Below are 15,475 nucleotides of genomic sequence, written 5' to 3' on the forward strand. Positions count from 1 at the left end.
ATTTTAGCCCGCGGTAAATTTGCTGGTGGGGCCCACGAAAACCATCATCGTCCTCTCTCATTCTATTTTCCTCTGTACGGTGGTGAGTGAAGACCATCGTCATCGTCAGATTGCGAAAATAGGAAACCTCTGAATCTCTTCTCCTCCGTCGAAGTTTGAATCCTCTCTCTCCTTCTCACGTGAGCTTCCTCTCTCTCTCTCTCTCTTTCTCGCTCCTTATCTTCTCCTTCTTTCATTTCGCGTCTCCTCAAATTCCGTCGAAATAAGTTCTGATCTCTCTCTCACAACGGCAGATCTAGGGTTTATAGCTTCAAAATATTCTATAAATCTTCGTTGTTAAATGTTTAGCTAACGACTTTCCGTTTCTCCGTTTTGCAGCAGTTGAGCTTCCTCCCCCAGCTTCAGTTCTCTCGCAAATTTACGAATGAGGTTCGTTTTCACCAGATCGATTACGTTTATACTTGCTAGTGTATGAATATGTGGAATCTGTTTGGTGTGGATATAGATCGTTGTAGATCGGTGATTGAAGCGAGAGAGATAAAACAAAAAATTAGGAGAGCGAAGATGAGCGAGGGGCAGAAGTTCCAGCTAGGAACAATCGGCGCTTTGAGTCTGTCCGTTGTGTCGTCTGTGTCGATCGTGATCTGTAACAAGGCCCTCATTAGCACCCTTGGCTTCACCTTCGGTAAAACTCTTATTCAACTCTTGCTCCCCCCGTGTGTTTCAGGCTTTTTTGATCTATTCGTTTGCGGATGAGTTGAAGGATAGGTTAGAGATCATTTTACTTCATACTATATTTGGAATTGTTAGGTGGTTATTTCTTTTTCCCCTTATGGTTATATGCCTAGATGATTGTAAATGTTTAAGAAAGTTTTCTATCTTTGGTATAATGTTTAAACACTTTAGACGCTCCTTTGACTTTAAACGATGTTTGTGTGTCCCCCAAAAATTTGGATTTCTCTTGTTACTTTATTTGTTTGTTTACTTTATCACTTCTTATGTAGTATTAAACTGAGCATCACCATAACTGCTTGTATCTCATCATATGATATTGATCTCTTAAGCGATCTTTACTTACTCTTGTTATTTTGCTACGTACAGCGACTACTTTGACAAGTTGGCATCTATTGGTCACGTTTTGTTCACTTCATGTGGCACTATGGATGAAGATGTTTGAACACAAGCCTTTTGATCCACGAGCTGTGATGGGATTTGGCATATTGAATGGGATATCCATTGGACTATTGAACCTCAGCCTGGGCTTTAATTCCGTTGGTTTCTACCAGGTAATAATAGCTTTCTCATTCCAGCTGCTACAAGATGCTATCCTTGTAGTCTGTGTGTTTCAAACCTATCTTCTCTTCTGTTGGTATTAGATGACAAAACTAGCAATCATCCCCTGTACTGTTCTCTTGGAGACTCTCTTCTTCAGGAAAAAGTTCAGGTTAGCACTCAAGGCTCTCTCTGTTACTTTTTGTACCTTTCTGTTAAATGTGAGTGATTGTTAATTTGGAGGATACTATCTATGTTCTAATTTGTATGATGTAACTGTTCAGCAACTTAGTGATAGTCTTATGTGTCTTTGTGTTGATAATACGTCCTCATAAATTTTCATGGCTCCACGAGTTTCTCAAGGGTCTCTGGTCAAAGGGCATAGTTCATGACACGCTTCTTTGTTTTGTTGCAGTCGAAAAATTCAGTTTTCATTAACCATCCTTCTCCTTGGTGTTGGAATTGCAACCGTCACAGATCTTCAGCTTAATATGCTGGGTTCTGTCTTGTCGCTGCTGGCTGTTATCACGACTTGTGTTGCTCAAATTGTATCCTATGCGTAGCCTTTCTTTTTTCTTTCGACCTTTCTTTTATGTTTTATCATATGCCAATCCGATGCTGTTATCTTTAACCAATTGTACACAGATGACAAATACCATCCAGAAGAAGTTCAAAGTTTCATCCACGCAGCTTCTTTATCAGTCTTGCCCTTATCAAGCAATCACACTTTTCGTCACTGGACCATTTTTAGATGGGCTCCTAACCAACCAAAACGTGTTTGCTTTCAAGTACACTTCTCAAGTTGTGGTAAGACTCAACCTGCGAGGGATTCTACCCATATTATTTTCTTTCGACATATATTTACATGTTCTTCTTTGTTTACTGCAGTTTTTCATCGTCCTGTCCTGCATGATATCAGTCTCTGTAAACTTCAGCACTTTTCTGGTCATTGGGAAAACGTCTCCGGTCACATATCAGGTTCTGGGACATCTGAAAACATGCCTGGTTCTAGCATTTGGATACGTGTTGCTGAAGGACCCATTCAACTGGCGCAACATTCTTGGTATTATGGTGGCTGTGATAGGAATGGTTGTTTATTCCTATTTCTGCTCGGTTGAGACTCAGCAGAAGGCAAGTGAAACATCAACCCAATTGCCTCAGGTATATTTCCTCTGGCTAATAGCTATATATAGCTTAATACTATTGAATGCGTGACACCAATAAATATATCCCTGGTCCTTGTTAAAAATAGGATTCACCTACATCTCTCGTATGACTTATACAACAGAAACCCTTTTCTCCATGATAAAAGAAACAATTAGATGATTCACGTGAATCAGATTTCGTTTATGGTACTATTGATTTTTCAGTAAGACTGCTATCAGAGAAGCAAACCGTATCCTAGGCATTGTTTTGGTTGGTAAAGGTCTATAGCTTATATTGGTGAACAAGAAAGAAACTGATGTTACTTGTTGGGTTTGGCAGATGAAAGAGGGCGAGAAGGATCCGTTAATAGCAGCTGAAAATGGAAGCGGAGTGTTATCAGATGGTGGTGCGGGTGTGCAAAAGACGACAGCTCCTGTATGGAACTCAAATAAAGATTTTCAAGCCTAAAAAACTGAACACTGCTATTTTTTTTCCTTATATATATATATATATCAAACTCTATTTTGTTATCAGATTTGTCGGAAGAAAGGAAAAACTTTTTTTTAATTCCTCTTGTTGTTTGTTTGTTTGTTTGTTCTCTTTTAAAGATCTCATAGCTATAGCTTTCCACACCGTATATAAGTAGAGAGAAAAGGGAACATACCTTTGATGATTCAATCTATATTCCAAAGTTATGGCTATATTCATCATCACTGGAAAGTGTATTTGATTTTCAGACATGCGCCACTCAGTTTTTCCTCACCAATTTCTTGTTTTTTCCTCATTCCATATTGACCAAGTTAATAAAATCATTCATTATAGTATCATAAACATTAAAGCACCAGTGGTCTAGTGGTAAAATAGTACCCGGCCACGGTACAGACCTCATGATATCGCCTCATACTGAGCTCATCTGTTCAATTTATAAGTTCAACTAAATTTGAGGGAATTGAAGTTTCCATTAAATTTTTCTATTATCCAATTATATGTTTCATAAATTCTTTAAAATTTTTGCGTTATTGGATTATGTATTTTAAATAATTCTTCTAAAATATTTTAGAATCTAGTGTTATTCAGTTCAATAATTATCTAAATCTATTAAATATTTGTGTTATTCAATTTTGGTGGATTTCATGATAATTGTATTTGAAAAGAATTTGATGAAAAATAATAATTATAAAATGTAAAGAAGCAATTCTAAGGTTTGAGTTAGGATTTGAAGAGAATTCTTTATAGCATTTATTTATTAGATATGTATGTCAAACTTATTGATATGATGAATTTGGAAATGTAATATTCGTTATCAATTTATATTATCGTTTTAACGAAATGACAAAGTATATCATTTGATGTAATCCATATTATAAAGTGGAAAAAACTTTTTTAATATTATATATAATTTTATTATATAAAAATAATTGGCTTTATTATTTTTTTTCTTAGTAGAGTCGTTATTTCACTTTTAAATGATTTTGTCTGTTTATATAATATGAAAAATGACTTTGTCTGTTAATATGGTATGAAAATAATTATGGTATTATTATTTTATCAGCAAAAGTTTTGTTATTTCCCTGTGCATTTTATATAAAGATTCAAAAAATTCATGAAAATTTATATGAATTGGTTCCTATCAAATTTAATTATATTTCTTTAAAATCTAAAATGAAAGATTTAGACAAATACATTAAAATCAGCATCAAATCATTTGAAATACTTCAAAATCTATCATTTATGTCTTCAATTGAATTCTTTCAAAGTCAATTAAATTCTTGAATCCAAACCAACTCCTAAAAGTTTCCTTTTAAAACAAAATTAAGATAGCAAAAAAAAGAAGTAAAGTTATGATTGTTATATTCAAACTAGAATTAGTAATAAAACAGATTTACCTTTTATCTTCCTCTACGCATTTCTTCCAAGTCTCATCGCCACTAGACCAACATGCTTCCAAACATTTTGAAAAACTTTGAATATTTTTCAAGCAGGCAATATGTTTTGTTTGTGTTTTCTTGTTGTGACCTGCTTGTGTGTGTATATAGTATCACATTGCTCGGAGAAGATGTTTGTATGTTTTTTTTTTTTTTCGTATTTCAGCATGAAGGGTTGCTAACACCTGTACTCAGCGCTATTATAGTATTACTAGGTTAAGCTGTGATCATGTTGCTAACCGACTGGTTTTTTCGTTATCATTTTTAGCAAGCAGACTGTCTTTGCTTTTCCTTAAGCGGCTAATCTGTTTTGGCCTTTTCTGAATCCTTGAGATTTGTATATGGAATTCTTAGGGTTTCGGTTTGAGGAAATGACATTGGTCGTGTTTGGTATGAAATTCGGTTTGTTATTTTGTTTATTAACTTGGTTCGATTTTATTTTCAAATTCTCATTTAAAAAGAATTTTGTTACATTTCGGTTATTGCCAGATTTGCTCTTAATTATTTTAGTTTGTTGGTTTAACCGATATAAAATAACCAAAAATATAGCCAATAATGAATGTTTTGCGGATCAGTTTTTCCATCCAAACTAAATTTAATTTGTCCACATAAAATTATGGTTCGGTTTCGCTTAGTTTAATGGTCAGGTTCTAAACCATGGAGTCTCCACTTTTTTTTCAAGATTTTTTTTTAATGGATTTTTTCTTGGTGTGGTTTTTAATGAAAGAGGTCTTCATGGTTTCCAAACTAAACCATGTTTGATCGGTTTCCTTGATCAAGCTTGAGGGGGAGTGTTGAGAGGAGTGTTGAGATGAGAGGGTACTTGTTGAGAGAAATGCAGTGAAATGTATAAAGTGCAGCGTGGTGCAATGAAGTGTAAGAAAAGAGAAACATATCAGGACATGTTGGTAGAAACTAAAAAGAGGCCAAAGCATGTGGAGCTCCTCACTGGCTAAATTCAAATATTGCCTTTGAACTCACATGTTTCTGTTTTTACATACATTGAATCTAGACAAGATTGTATCTATTTTATCTTGTAAATTCTCAAATTCAACTATCGAATAAAATTTCATCGAAACCTGCAAAAAGTTATTTAGTTTTGTTAGCAATTGTACGATATCAAATAATTTAATATAAAAATAATTGGTTTTTATTATTTTTTTCTTAGTATAGTCGTTATTTCACTTTTAAATGACTTTGTCTGTTTATATAGTATGAAAAATGACTTTGTCTGTTAATATCAGCAAAAGTTTTGTTCTTTCCCTGTGCATTTTATATAAAGATTCAAAAAATTCATGAAAATTTATATGAATTAATTCCTATCAAATTTAATTATATTTCTTTAAAATCTAAAATGAAAGAATTAGACAAATACATTAAAATCATCATCAAATCATTTGAAATACTTCAAAATCTATCATTTATGTCTTCAATTGAATTCTTTCAAAGTCAATTAAATTCTTGAATCCAATATCAACTCCTAAAAGTTTCCTTTTAAAACAAAATTAAGATAGCAAAAAAAAGTAAAGTTATGATTGTTATATTCAAACTAGAATTAGTAATAAAAAACAGATTTACCTTTTATCTTCCTCTACGCATTCCTTCCAAGTCTCATCGCCACTAGACCAACATGCTTCCAAACATTTTGAAAAACTTTGAATATTTTCCAAGCAGGCAATATGTTTGTTTGTGCTTTATTGTTGTGACATGCTTGTGTGTGTATATAGTATCACATTGCTTGGAGAAGATGCTTGTATGTTTTTCTTTTTTTTCGTATTTTAGCATGAGAAGGTGCTAACACCTGTACTCAGCGCTATTATAGTATTATGTTGTTTTTGCTATAATGTTACACTAAATAAAATTGATATTGTAGCAACATGATATATTTAAGTAGTTTAATTAAATATATTATCTTTATAAAATTATAAATAAATTGTATTGTTACATAGTCATGATATTAGATTGACTTATCATAATTCTTATGTGCTTTCTAAATTGATTTTAAATGCATACAAGAAAATAATTTTGAAAATTATAAGATAAACTGACATGATAATATAATGGCCCAGAAATTATTTTCAGTTCCACCAAAGTAATTATAATACGAGGTATAATATTTTTGATCATTTGGTGACATTTGATTCCTTGAACTTGTTCTCTTCGAGATGCTTCTCCTTCAGTTTGATATTAAGATGTTTGATATTACATGATATAATGACAATTTGTATTATAATGCATAATATGATCTAGGAGGATGAACGAGATACCAATGCAACAATAAGAACGAGTTGAAGTTTCAAGTGTAGAAGTTGAGATGATAAGTGTTGATTCATGATGTTTGATTTTAAGAATTCCGACAAAAAAAATTTAAGAGTGAGAAGCTCATTTTGAATTTCGAAATGCATTAATCAAACATTTATGGGGTGAATATATTAATTCAAATAATTAGTAAAAGATGTATGTATTATTTTAGATGTAATGTATTTTTGTTTATATGTTTTTAGTTATTTTAATTTCATATGTATTTCAAAATTATTATTATACTGTGATATAAATATATTAATTGTTTTATATTTATAAGTCCAATATTTATTAAAAATAATTAATTATGTATGTTATAAGAATAGTGAGTATTTATCAAAAGTATCAATACTATTAAAACAGGAACATGCCCAATTGATATTAGTTGAGTCCAACTATTTAATTCCATTATTTAAGGAACCATTATTTATTCTCTTCATATAATTAATATATTTTTTTAAACACTAACTACCGCATTATCTTTTCTTTGGTAACTGTATCTTCTAAAAACAGTTTCCTCTTTCTTTTTTTTTACGATTGTTATGACCTACTAAAAAATAAACCAAGTATTATAATATAGTAATTGATTATCTTTCTTCCTACAGATTAGTTACATAAGCAGTTACCAAAACAATATGAATCAATTTAATCTCGGCTAAAAAATCGTTTGATAAAATTTTTTTTACTATTTTGATTTTTGAATGATTGCAATCGAATACTGGCTACCGGATCTGTATATTTGAGTCGTTTAGAAGCCGTTTATAAGAAAAAGGCTAAGCTGTTAAAGAAACTCAGATAGCAACCATGGAGAAAATTACATGAAACTTAAAAGCTGGCTTTAGAAGGAAGACAGTTTAATTACGATTGTGCCATTAATAAAATGAAAATAAATAATAAAAAAAAAAAAAAATTCCCAAAATCCGAACACGAGACAAATTAGCTAACATTCCTTACCACAACCACTAGACCTGAATATCTTGTGCTTTATAGTCTTATTGTCTTTAAATATTCCAATATAATTAGATTTTTATCTCAGTTTCATGAAATAAAAATTATTTGACTAATTTATTATTAAATTAAATTTAAGTTAATTTTTTAAAGATCAATAGATTTATCTAGGTTTTTATCGGGTCAACCATAGCCAGATCACGGGTCAATGAAGAACTTACGAGGTTTTAACCAGATTTTATGGAGTTCTTAAATAGAAATTTTATAATTTATTTCAAAATTGGAGATAATTTATATGCATATCATTAGATTTCTGTGTTGATCGTGGATTCTTATCAAATATGAAAACATCGCATAAAATATTATATTACAAATTAAGTTCAGAAAAATTTAAATAATTACTTTATATCAATATTTGTGAGTATATATGTTGGACTTAGTCGGTTTCAGGATCTAGACTTTTAGGTAGGTTCAACATTAGGTTTTAGAGTATGAATATTTTTTAACTAATTACGTCAAAAAAATTCTGATTTTATTTAAATCTGATTACATATTTCATAATAAAAATTATTTATATTAGAATGTTAAACATATTATAACCTGCACAAATTCAATACAATTATCAAAACCATTACTAATCATCTAAAACTATATATATTTTACACAAATATGAATATATGATTATAAAAATAAAAATATGATGCAAAGAAAAACACAAAAGAAATTTCTCTCAAATAGATCTTTTTTAAGTTTTGTGTCACAAAAATAGACCTCAAAAAATAAAATGACCAAAATAGACTTTTTTATTTTGAAAATTTTAAAATTTTTAAAGTTTTTAAAATTTGAAATCATACCCCCAAAAGCCCACCGCTTAACTCTAAACCCTAAACCCTAAATTATTAACCTTAAACCCTAAATTCTAAACCATAAACCCATAAACATACTTCTTAATAAAATATTTTGGTCATTTTGATCGTTAAAGGCTATATTTGTGACAAAAAGAAATTTATGTGTATCCTACGGAATCTCTCAAGCACAAATATGAAAATTAATTTTTTAAAAGAAATGTAAACAAAAAATATACCCGCCCTTTAAAGGGCGGGTCAAAATCTAGTTAAATAATTAAAAGAATCTTGGATTTAATAATATTTTAATAGATAATATTTTTCTAGTGTCATTTGGTGTTTTAGTTGGAAATGAAAAGAAAAATTGAAGCTAAAATCACATTAGAATGATATAGTTTTGACACGAAAATAATCTGCGATTGTTACAGCTCATCTTACCATTGGTTGAGGTTTTACGTTTCAACACAACAACAAAAAAATGTTTCAATTTTTTTTCCTTTGGGGTTTCCCATAGCATTCCATGTCTTGCAATAAGAGTACACAGAACGAAAGAATTGCTCTATTGGCTTCACGATCAAAATGATGGCTGACACCACCTCATCATCCATCCAAATCCTTGCTTAATCCTAAGAACCATCAGCACCGCGTCACGAAACATCAACAGCCCCCTTTTGGATAGCTTGCTCATGGTGGTGTATTGTGTCTGAAACTTTGCTCGGTGGCCAATACCTAAACACGGATCTTCCAACGATGTTCTTTATTGGAAGTGGACCCCTGCGTTTTTTACATTCATCCATGTATCAATTAACAGAGGTTTTACAATTTCAACACAATAGAACCATGAAATAGCTATAGATATCTTCCAAAGTGATTACCAGTTATGAGAGTCAAAGCTTTTGTTGCGGTTGTCTCCTAGGACAAAGACATAACCTTCAGGGACCAACTGCAAATTAAACAAGAGAAACCAACTTAGCTGCATTACTCTTGTACAACTTTTAAGGTCAAACAAGTTTGCTTACCATTGGTTCCATTTCGTAGTCAATTGGCTCTAATACAAAATCCTCTTCTTGAACGGTGTCATTCACTAAGAGCTTTCCATCACAAACCTATATGAGACAAGATCAGTAGGTTAGACAGGAAAATGATACAGAAACATAAAAACAAGGGCCTGTTTGAGGAGGCAGGTCATCAAGAAGCCACTACTCAAATAATACCAATAAAGGTGTGCAAAATACAAGGGCTTACTTCAACCCAGTCACCTTCGCTTGCAACTATCCTTTTAATGAAAACATCAGTACAATTGTAACCATGTTCCTGCATTTTTTTCAAAGGAGAACATCAAAACACCTATGTAACAAGGTTTTAAAAAAATTGGAAAACAAGAAAAGGTGATTTGTTACCTACCACCAAAACCGGAGGAGCCTTGAAGATGACTATATCAGAAACCTCTGGCCTTCTGAACAAGTACGAGACCTGACCAGCACCAAAGCCACATACGCAGATCAATCACTCATCAACCACTCAGACAAAAAACACACACAACCAATTAAAAGTTTTGACACTGTTTTTAAAAGCCTCTCGATTTCAAACATGTATCTCTAGCATTACAATCAATCACATAATAGACATACAGGATCTCTCGTGAGTGAGACAGTATACTCACAATGCACTGTTATATAGCCAGAAACAAGTACTTATCACCTTTTCTCGACCATAACACTGATAAATCAACCGTTTTTAAAAGCATATCAACATCTAACATCATAACCAATCATATAGCATACTAAAAAATGCACACTTCTACAGCCAGAAACCAATACTCTCACCTTCTCAGCCATAACACGATCACCCACATCAAGAGTGGGATACATAGACATCGAAGGTATAGACTTGGGCTCAGCCAACGCCGAACGGAACAGAAGAGAAACAGTCACCGCAGTGAAAGCCGCCTTAGCATCCTCCGAGCACATATTCAACATCTTATTAACCCACCCGTTTCCAACATTAGATCCCTTATTACTCAACTCCAGCTTCACACTCCCTCCCCTATCGATCTCAGCAACATCCGTCGTCAGCGTCGCCGGAATGCTGCAAGGCATCCACTTCGACCCTCTCAGAAACGGAATCACCGAAGAAGTCTTGAACGGAGAGATCCCGAGGACGTTGTTCATCCCCAGCAGATCCGGAGCTCCGGTTAGCTTCATGATCGAGATCATCCCTGTGAGAATCGGACTCTGGCTTCCTTCTTCGAGGAGTTCTCTGGCGATGGTGGTGTACATTGAAGCAGGAGGGGACGATGGGGATGTAGATGATTTGTCGAGGTCGGGAATCTGACTGTGGTTGAAGATCCTGGGACGGAGGCAGTAATCGAGGCATGATCGGAGATCTCCGCTGCCGACGCGAGCCGCGGCGGAGGAAGCGATGTTCCTCGCGACGTAGCTGGAGTAGGTGAATGTAACCCTAATCGCCATAACGGTCGATTTAGGGTTTAAGGCTTGAGGGAGAGGAGGTCGATTGAATAGGCGAGCTAGAGAATGTTGATTAAACCGGTTATGTTAAATTAAACCGGTTAAATCGGATCGGGGAATTTGAGATTCCAAGTTGAGCCGGCCCGGTCAGCCGGCGAGATCGAGTTTTCAGGTGGAGTTTCCCAGAGATATGGGGGAAGAAGCTTTGTCTCTTTCTCCAGAGAGAGAGAGATCAGTTATATTGGGGCCAAATGAGACGGGGCCCACAATATGTAAATTTTACATTACTTTATTAGATTTTCTCTTCTAAACATTTACTTTTTGTTTCCCGTACACAATGTACAATCAGATTTGCTCTTCTAAATTACTTTTCTATCGTACACATTATAATCGTAGACTACTTTTTTTTTGTTAAATTTGTCAAGTAGTAATTTGTTATATTGTAAGGTTTTGACATTGTGTAAATTCCTTGTCATATCTAAAATCATATACATGTATGAAATTACAGTAAATTCGTTCCATTATCTATACTTTGATAATATATTTTATGTTTTTTTTTTGTTTACAGAATCTAATATATAAGTCATGCTACGTAACATAAAGGAAGCCGCATGACCACAGCGCATACGTCATCTCGTATTAAGAAATGCTTCACTGATGTTTCTTTTGGAGTAGACACTATATATATATTTTTTTCCCCTGAAATTCCATTGATCATTGAAGTTCTAAGCTTTACAATCCATAGAGGGCAAAATCGAGCAAACTAACACCTCTGTTCCAAAAGAACAATCAACCAAATATGGTACCAAAAAATAGGAAAGGAAGAACTTGGAACAAACATTCATAGCGAATTTAAAACTCTTATTTAAAACTCTTAAAATAAAATAGCGAATTTGAGTAGCTTAGTCATTAACTTAGTGAGGTTAGGTTTGACCACAACCTAATCAAAAAATGGATTCAGTTTTGTTATCTGTTCAAAATTCATTTTAGCGTTTTTAATGTCTTCCCGACATAGATAAACACTAATCTCTCAATTTGTATCCTTTGATATGGTTGATAAGAAATGAAGAAAGGACAAAAGGTTTACAAGAAGGCTTATTTGTAATCTCTGAGTGTCCATGTATGTACCGTAGAAGTAGCAATACCAAGCTGAAGGCTAATATGTAGCCATTGGGCCAGAGTAATTGGGTTAGCTAATCATCATTATCAGCTTCACGCTTGTCCTAGACAATTAACTGCTAAAGTGGTTCTTCCATGTAAAAAAGACAACATATATTACAGATACATATGACTATTAGAAACTTCATTTTCTTACCAATCTACAAATGACTAGACTAGAGTATAAGTAAAACAAGTTTCTGATGCTAAATGCATATAATATATTTTAACAGCTTATGAGTGTCATCAAAGCACCAGTGGTCTAGTGGTAGAATAGTACCCTGCCACGGTACAGACCCGGGTTCGATTCCCGGCTGGTGCATCTGAGCTGTGAAGAAAATGGTTTAGCGATGGTTGGGTCCATCGCATTCATCTGATTTCCAGATGGTATAGCCACACCCTGAGCTCTCTTTTTTTTTTTGGATTTTCATTTCATGAAAAAAGATCATAAGATGGTAACACAGATGTACTAAAACAGGCTCCGTTTAAAAACACAAATGAATCCACAGAGAACAATATGAAAATGCACCAAAATACATTCATTTCCAAAGGGAACAATAATTTATTAGAATCTCATTTGTTCCTTGAAGAACAAACAATGAGAGTAGCAAACAATGAAACTCACAATCACAACAACACAACACCAACACAGTACCTCAAAAAAAAAAATAGAATAATAAATAGTAGTAGAAAGTAAATCAAATCAAATGAATTTTAAAGCCTATTAACAGTTGTATTGATGAACCTCATGGTATGTCTTTGTCAATAGGCAGAGCTACTCTCACTAGCAGAGAGAGAAGGTCCTTCAGATTTGACCAAGCTTGAGCTATTATTATTGCTACTTATCTCCAGCCCTTGCAATCTCCCGTTCTGCAGAAACTCAGACACGCTCTGAGAATTGGACATGGCCTCCATTGGATTGTATCCGTGCATCTGCTGCATATCTTGGCCGTTGTTGATTGCGCCATGATGATAGGGTGGAATCGCCATGTAAGTGGAAGGAGAGTACTGAACCTGCTGCATTCCCATGTCAAAGGAATCCGAATTACCAGAGATTTCTCCAGTCTCAATCTTCATCCTTTCCAATTCTTTCCTCAGTGCTTCATTTAGAGCTATGTTTGCATTAACAAACAAAAAAACAAAAGCAGAGAGATTGAAGATCACAGACACCAAAACACATACAAAGGATTAGACTTTGTTGTTACCATTACGAAGGTGAGCTTGTTGCTCCATTGCCTGTAACCTGAGTTTCAGCTCTGTGTTTTCGTTGGCCAGTCCATTTGTGTCTCTCTGACCAATTCAAACAACATTGAATTCACAAAAACTTTTCTATAAAATTACTTTCTTGTGTAGAACAGAGCAAAAAGATCTTTAACTTTATTGTTTTGAAATCAAAACAACATTCGAACTAGACTCTTGAATTCACCAAAACATCGTTCAAACTTGCCTATAAAGCTACTTTCTTGTATAGAAAGAACAGAGCAAAGAACTTTACTTTATTGTTTTGAAATCAAACTGAGACTCTTGAATTCACCAAAACATCGTTGAAACTTTCCTATAAAGCTAATTCTTGAGTGGAACAGAGCAAAGATGTTTGCTTTATTGTTTTGAAATCAAAACAACATTCGAACTAGACTCTTACAATTCACCAAAACATCGTTCAAACTTCCCTATAAAGCTACTTTATTGTGTAGAACAGAGCAAAGATGTTTACTTTATTGTTTTGAAATCAAAACAACATTCGAACTGAGACTCTTGAATTCACCAAAACAGGGTTGAAACTAACTACCCTTCAAAGCTACTTTCTTGTGTAGGTAGAACAGAGCATAGATCTTTACTTTAATCATTTTGAAATCAAACAACATCGAACATGGTTGAAACTTGCCTATAAAGCTACTTTCTTTTGTAGAACAGAGCAAAGATCTTTTATTGTTTTCAAATCAAACAAAGAGACTCTTCGATTAACCAAAACATCGTTGAAACTTTACATTACCTGGAAGAGAGTGAGCTGAGCAGAGAGAGTGGTGGCTTCGGTCTGAAGAGACTGAACTTTACGCTCAAGTTCCTGAATGTATCTTGCTTTCCTCTCCTTCGAACGAGCTGCAGATTGCCTATTCGCCAAGATCCTGTAATCAAATCCAAAATCACTCTGAAACTCTCTCTCTCATTGATCTTCAATTCAAATAAAGCCTAATGGGCCTAAAAAGAAAGATACCTTTTGGCCCGTTTGGGATCGACGTTCCAAAGCTCAGAGAGCTTCTCAGGAGGCATAGCTTTCTTCGCGTCCATGATCTCGTTAGCGTACATTGCGCATCCCGCGTCGACGGAGTTGCTGTGGCGGTGGCGAGGACGAGACGACGAGGACGGAACGGAGTTGGCGGCTGCGTGGTGATTCGGAAACGCGATTGTAGTAGGGTGCGGATTCGAGGAGAGGCTGTCGACGTCGATGAAGGAGGAGAAGAGATCGTCGTCGGAGGGAAGGTCGTCGGAGGAAGGCGGGGGACCGGAGGAGGAGAGCGGATCCATGAACATGAACATCGACATGTCGTCGGAGCGAGATCGGCGGTGGAAGGAGGAGGGGATTGGATCGGCGGCATTTGGAGGTTGAGGATCTGGTTTCTCCATGAGAGGTTGATTGTGAATGTGCGAATTTTGAGAGTCAATGTGTGTTGTGAAGAAGAAGAAGAAGAAGAAGAAGAAGAAGGAGATAATGATGGAGATGAAGCTCTCTCTCTCTCTCTCTATCTCAGATGAAGAGCGTAGGAGGAGGAGAAAGAGAGAGAGAGAAGTGACGTCACTGTTTTTTAATTGGACGGTTTATAAAAAGGTTATTATTAAGTTAGTGATGAAAAGTAAAAAGAGAGGCACATTGACACGTGCATCTTGTCTCCCTCTTTTTTTCATTACATTATCTTATTTAATTATTCGTGTTTAAGTTCTTAATACAGCTTAATTAGTCTCCTAGTAGTACTACCATTACAGGTTCTTTTTAAATATTTGTCTCAACAAAGTTTTTAATTAACAACTATTGCATAACATCTCCCCACGTCTGACTCAAGATCTTGCATTATATAGTACTCTCTCCTTTCTATAATACTTGATATTTTACCTTAATACACAAAGATTAAAAAAAATATTTTTTTTTCTAAAAAAACCATTTTAAAGATATAATTTTTAAATTATTTAATCAGTTATAAAAAATATTATAAAATTTAATTGGTTAAATAATTTCTATTAAAATTAAAGTTAACCTTAAAATCTCAAAATTTCATGTAAATTAAACAAAATATTCTTTCTAAAATATCATTTATACTGAAATGGAAGGAGTATCAAATTTGATGGGGGGAATTAGTAAAGAAAGACTAGCAAGAGTTTTCACAATGCTGATGACAGTAAAGTTTAAAGCAACTTG

The 15,475-nt window shown here is 34.1% G+C and overlaps 3 protein-coding genes, 1 non-coding gene and 1 pseudogene across 6 annotated transcripts; 3 read left to right on the forward strand and 2 right to left on the reverse strand.

Moving 5' to 3' along the window:
* The first annotated feature begins 51 nt into the window (after positions 1–51).
* Positions 52–2,985, forward strand: BNAA09G49660D (UDP-xylose transporter 3). Of its 3 annotated transcripts, none has more exons than XM_013861051.3 (9): positions 52–179; positions 379–429; positions 506–685; positions 1,102–1,286; positions 1,377–1,444; positions 1,688–1,820; positions 1,918–2,079; positions 2,161–2,433; positions 2,758–2,985. In XM_013861051.3, exons 3-9 carry the CDS (start codon positions 565–567, stop codon positions 2,884–2,886), a joined length of 1,071 nt encoding a protein of 356 aa, XP_013716505.1. In that variant the 5' UTR covers positions 52–179; positions 379–429; positions 506–564; the 3' UTR covers positions 2,887–2,985. The 3 variants fall into 3 exon arrangements, with proteins under 3 accessions (XP_013716505.1, XP_013716506.1, XP_022564029.1); XM_013861052.3 differs by having other exon boundaries at positions 71–179; positions 382–429; XM_022708308.2 differs by lacking the exon at positions 52–179 and adding an exon at positions 220–300.
* A 5,814-nt stretch (positions 2,986–8,799) lies between these two features.
* LOC106419826 (probable thylakoidal processing peptidase 2, chloroplastic) lies at positions 8,800–11,158 on the reverse strand. Its single transcript, XM_013860664.2, has 6 exons — positions 10,264–11,158; positions 9,842–9,910; positions 9,683–9,751; positions 9,457–9,543; positions 9,313–9,380; positions 8,800–9,211 (listed from the first exon to the last, which is right to left on the reverse strand). Exons 1-6 carry the CDS (start codon positions 10,906–10,908, stop codon positions 9,085–9,087), a joined length of 1,065 nt encoding a protein of 354 aa, XP_013716118.1. The 5' UTR covers positions 10,909–11,158; the 3' UTR covers positions 8,800–9,084.
* A 1,156-nt stretch (positions 11,159–12,314) lies between these two features.
* On the forward strand, positions 12,315–12,385 carry TRNAG-GCC. The gene has a single exon. It is a non-coding gene; the product is annotated as a tRNA-Gly (tRNA).
* A 3-nt stretch (positions 12,386–12,388) lies between these two features.
* Positions 12,389–12,471, forward strand: LOC125592223 (annotated as a pseudogene).
* A 116-nt stretch (positions 12,472–12,587) lies between these two features.
* Positions 12,588–15,418, reverse strand: LOC125591362 (transcription factor RF2b-like). Its single transcript, XM_048765466.1, has 4 exons — positions 14,279–15,418; positions 14,057–14,189; positions 13,269–13,353; positions 12,588–13,175 (listed from the first exon to the last, which is right to left on the reverse strand). The coding sequence occupies exons 1-4, from the start codon at positions 14,686–14,688 to the stop codon at positions 12,826–12,828; spliced, it is 978 nt and encodes a 325-aa protein (XP_048621423.1). The 5' UTR covers positions 14,689–15,418; the 3' UTR covers positions 12,588–12,825.
* Between the last annotated feature and the right edge of the window lie 57 nt (positions 15,419–15,475).

Source organism: Brassica napus, chromosome C8 (assembly GCF_020379485.1).
Source record: "Brassica napus cultivar Da-Ae chromosome C8, Da-Ae, whole genome shotgun sequence".
NCBI classification, from domain to species: Eukaryota; Viridiplantae; Streptophyta; class Magnoliopsida; order Brassicales; family Brassicaceae; genus Brassica; species Brassica napus.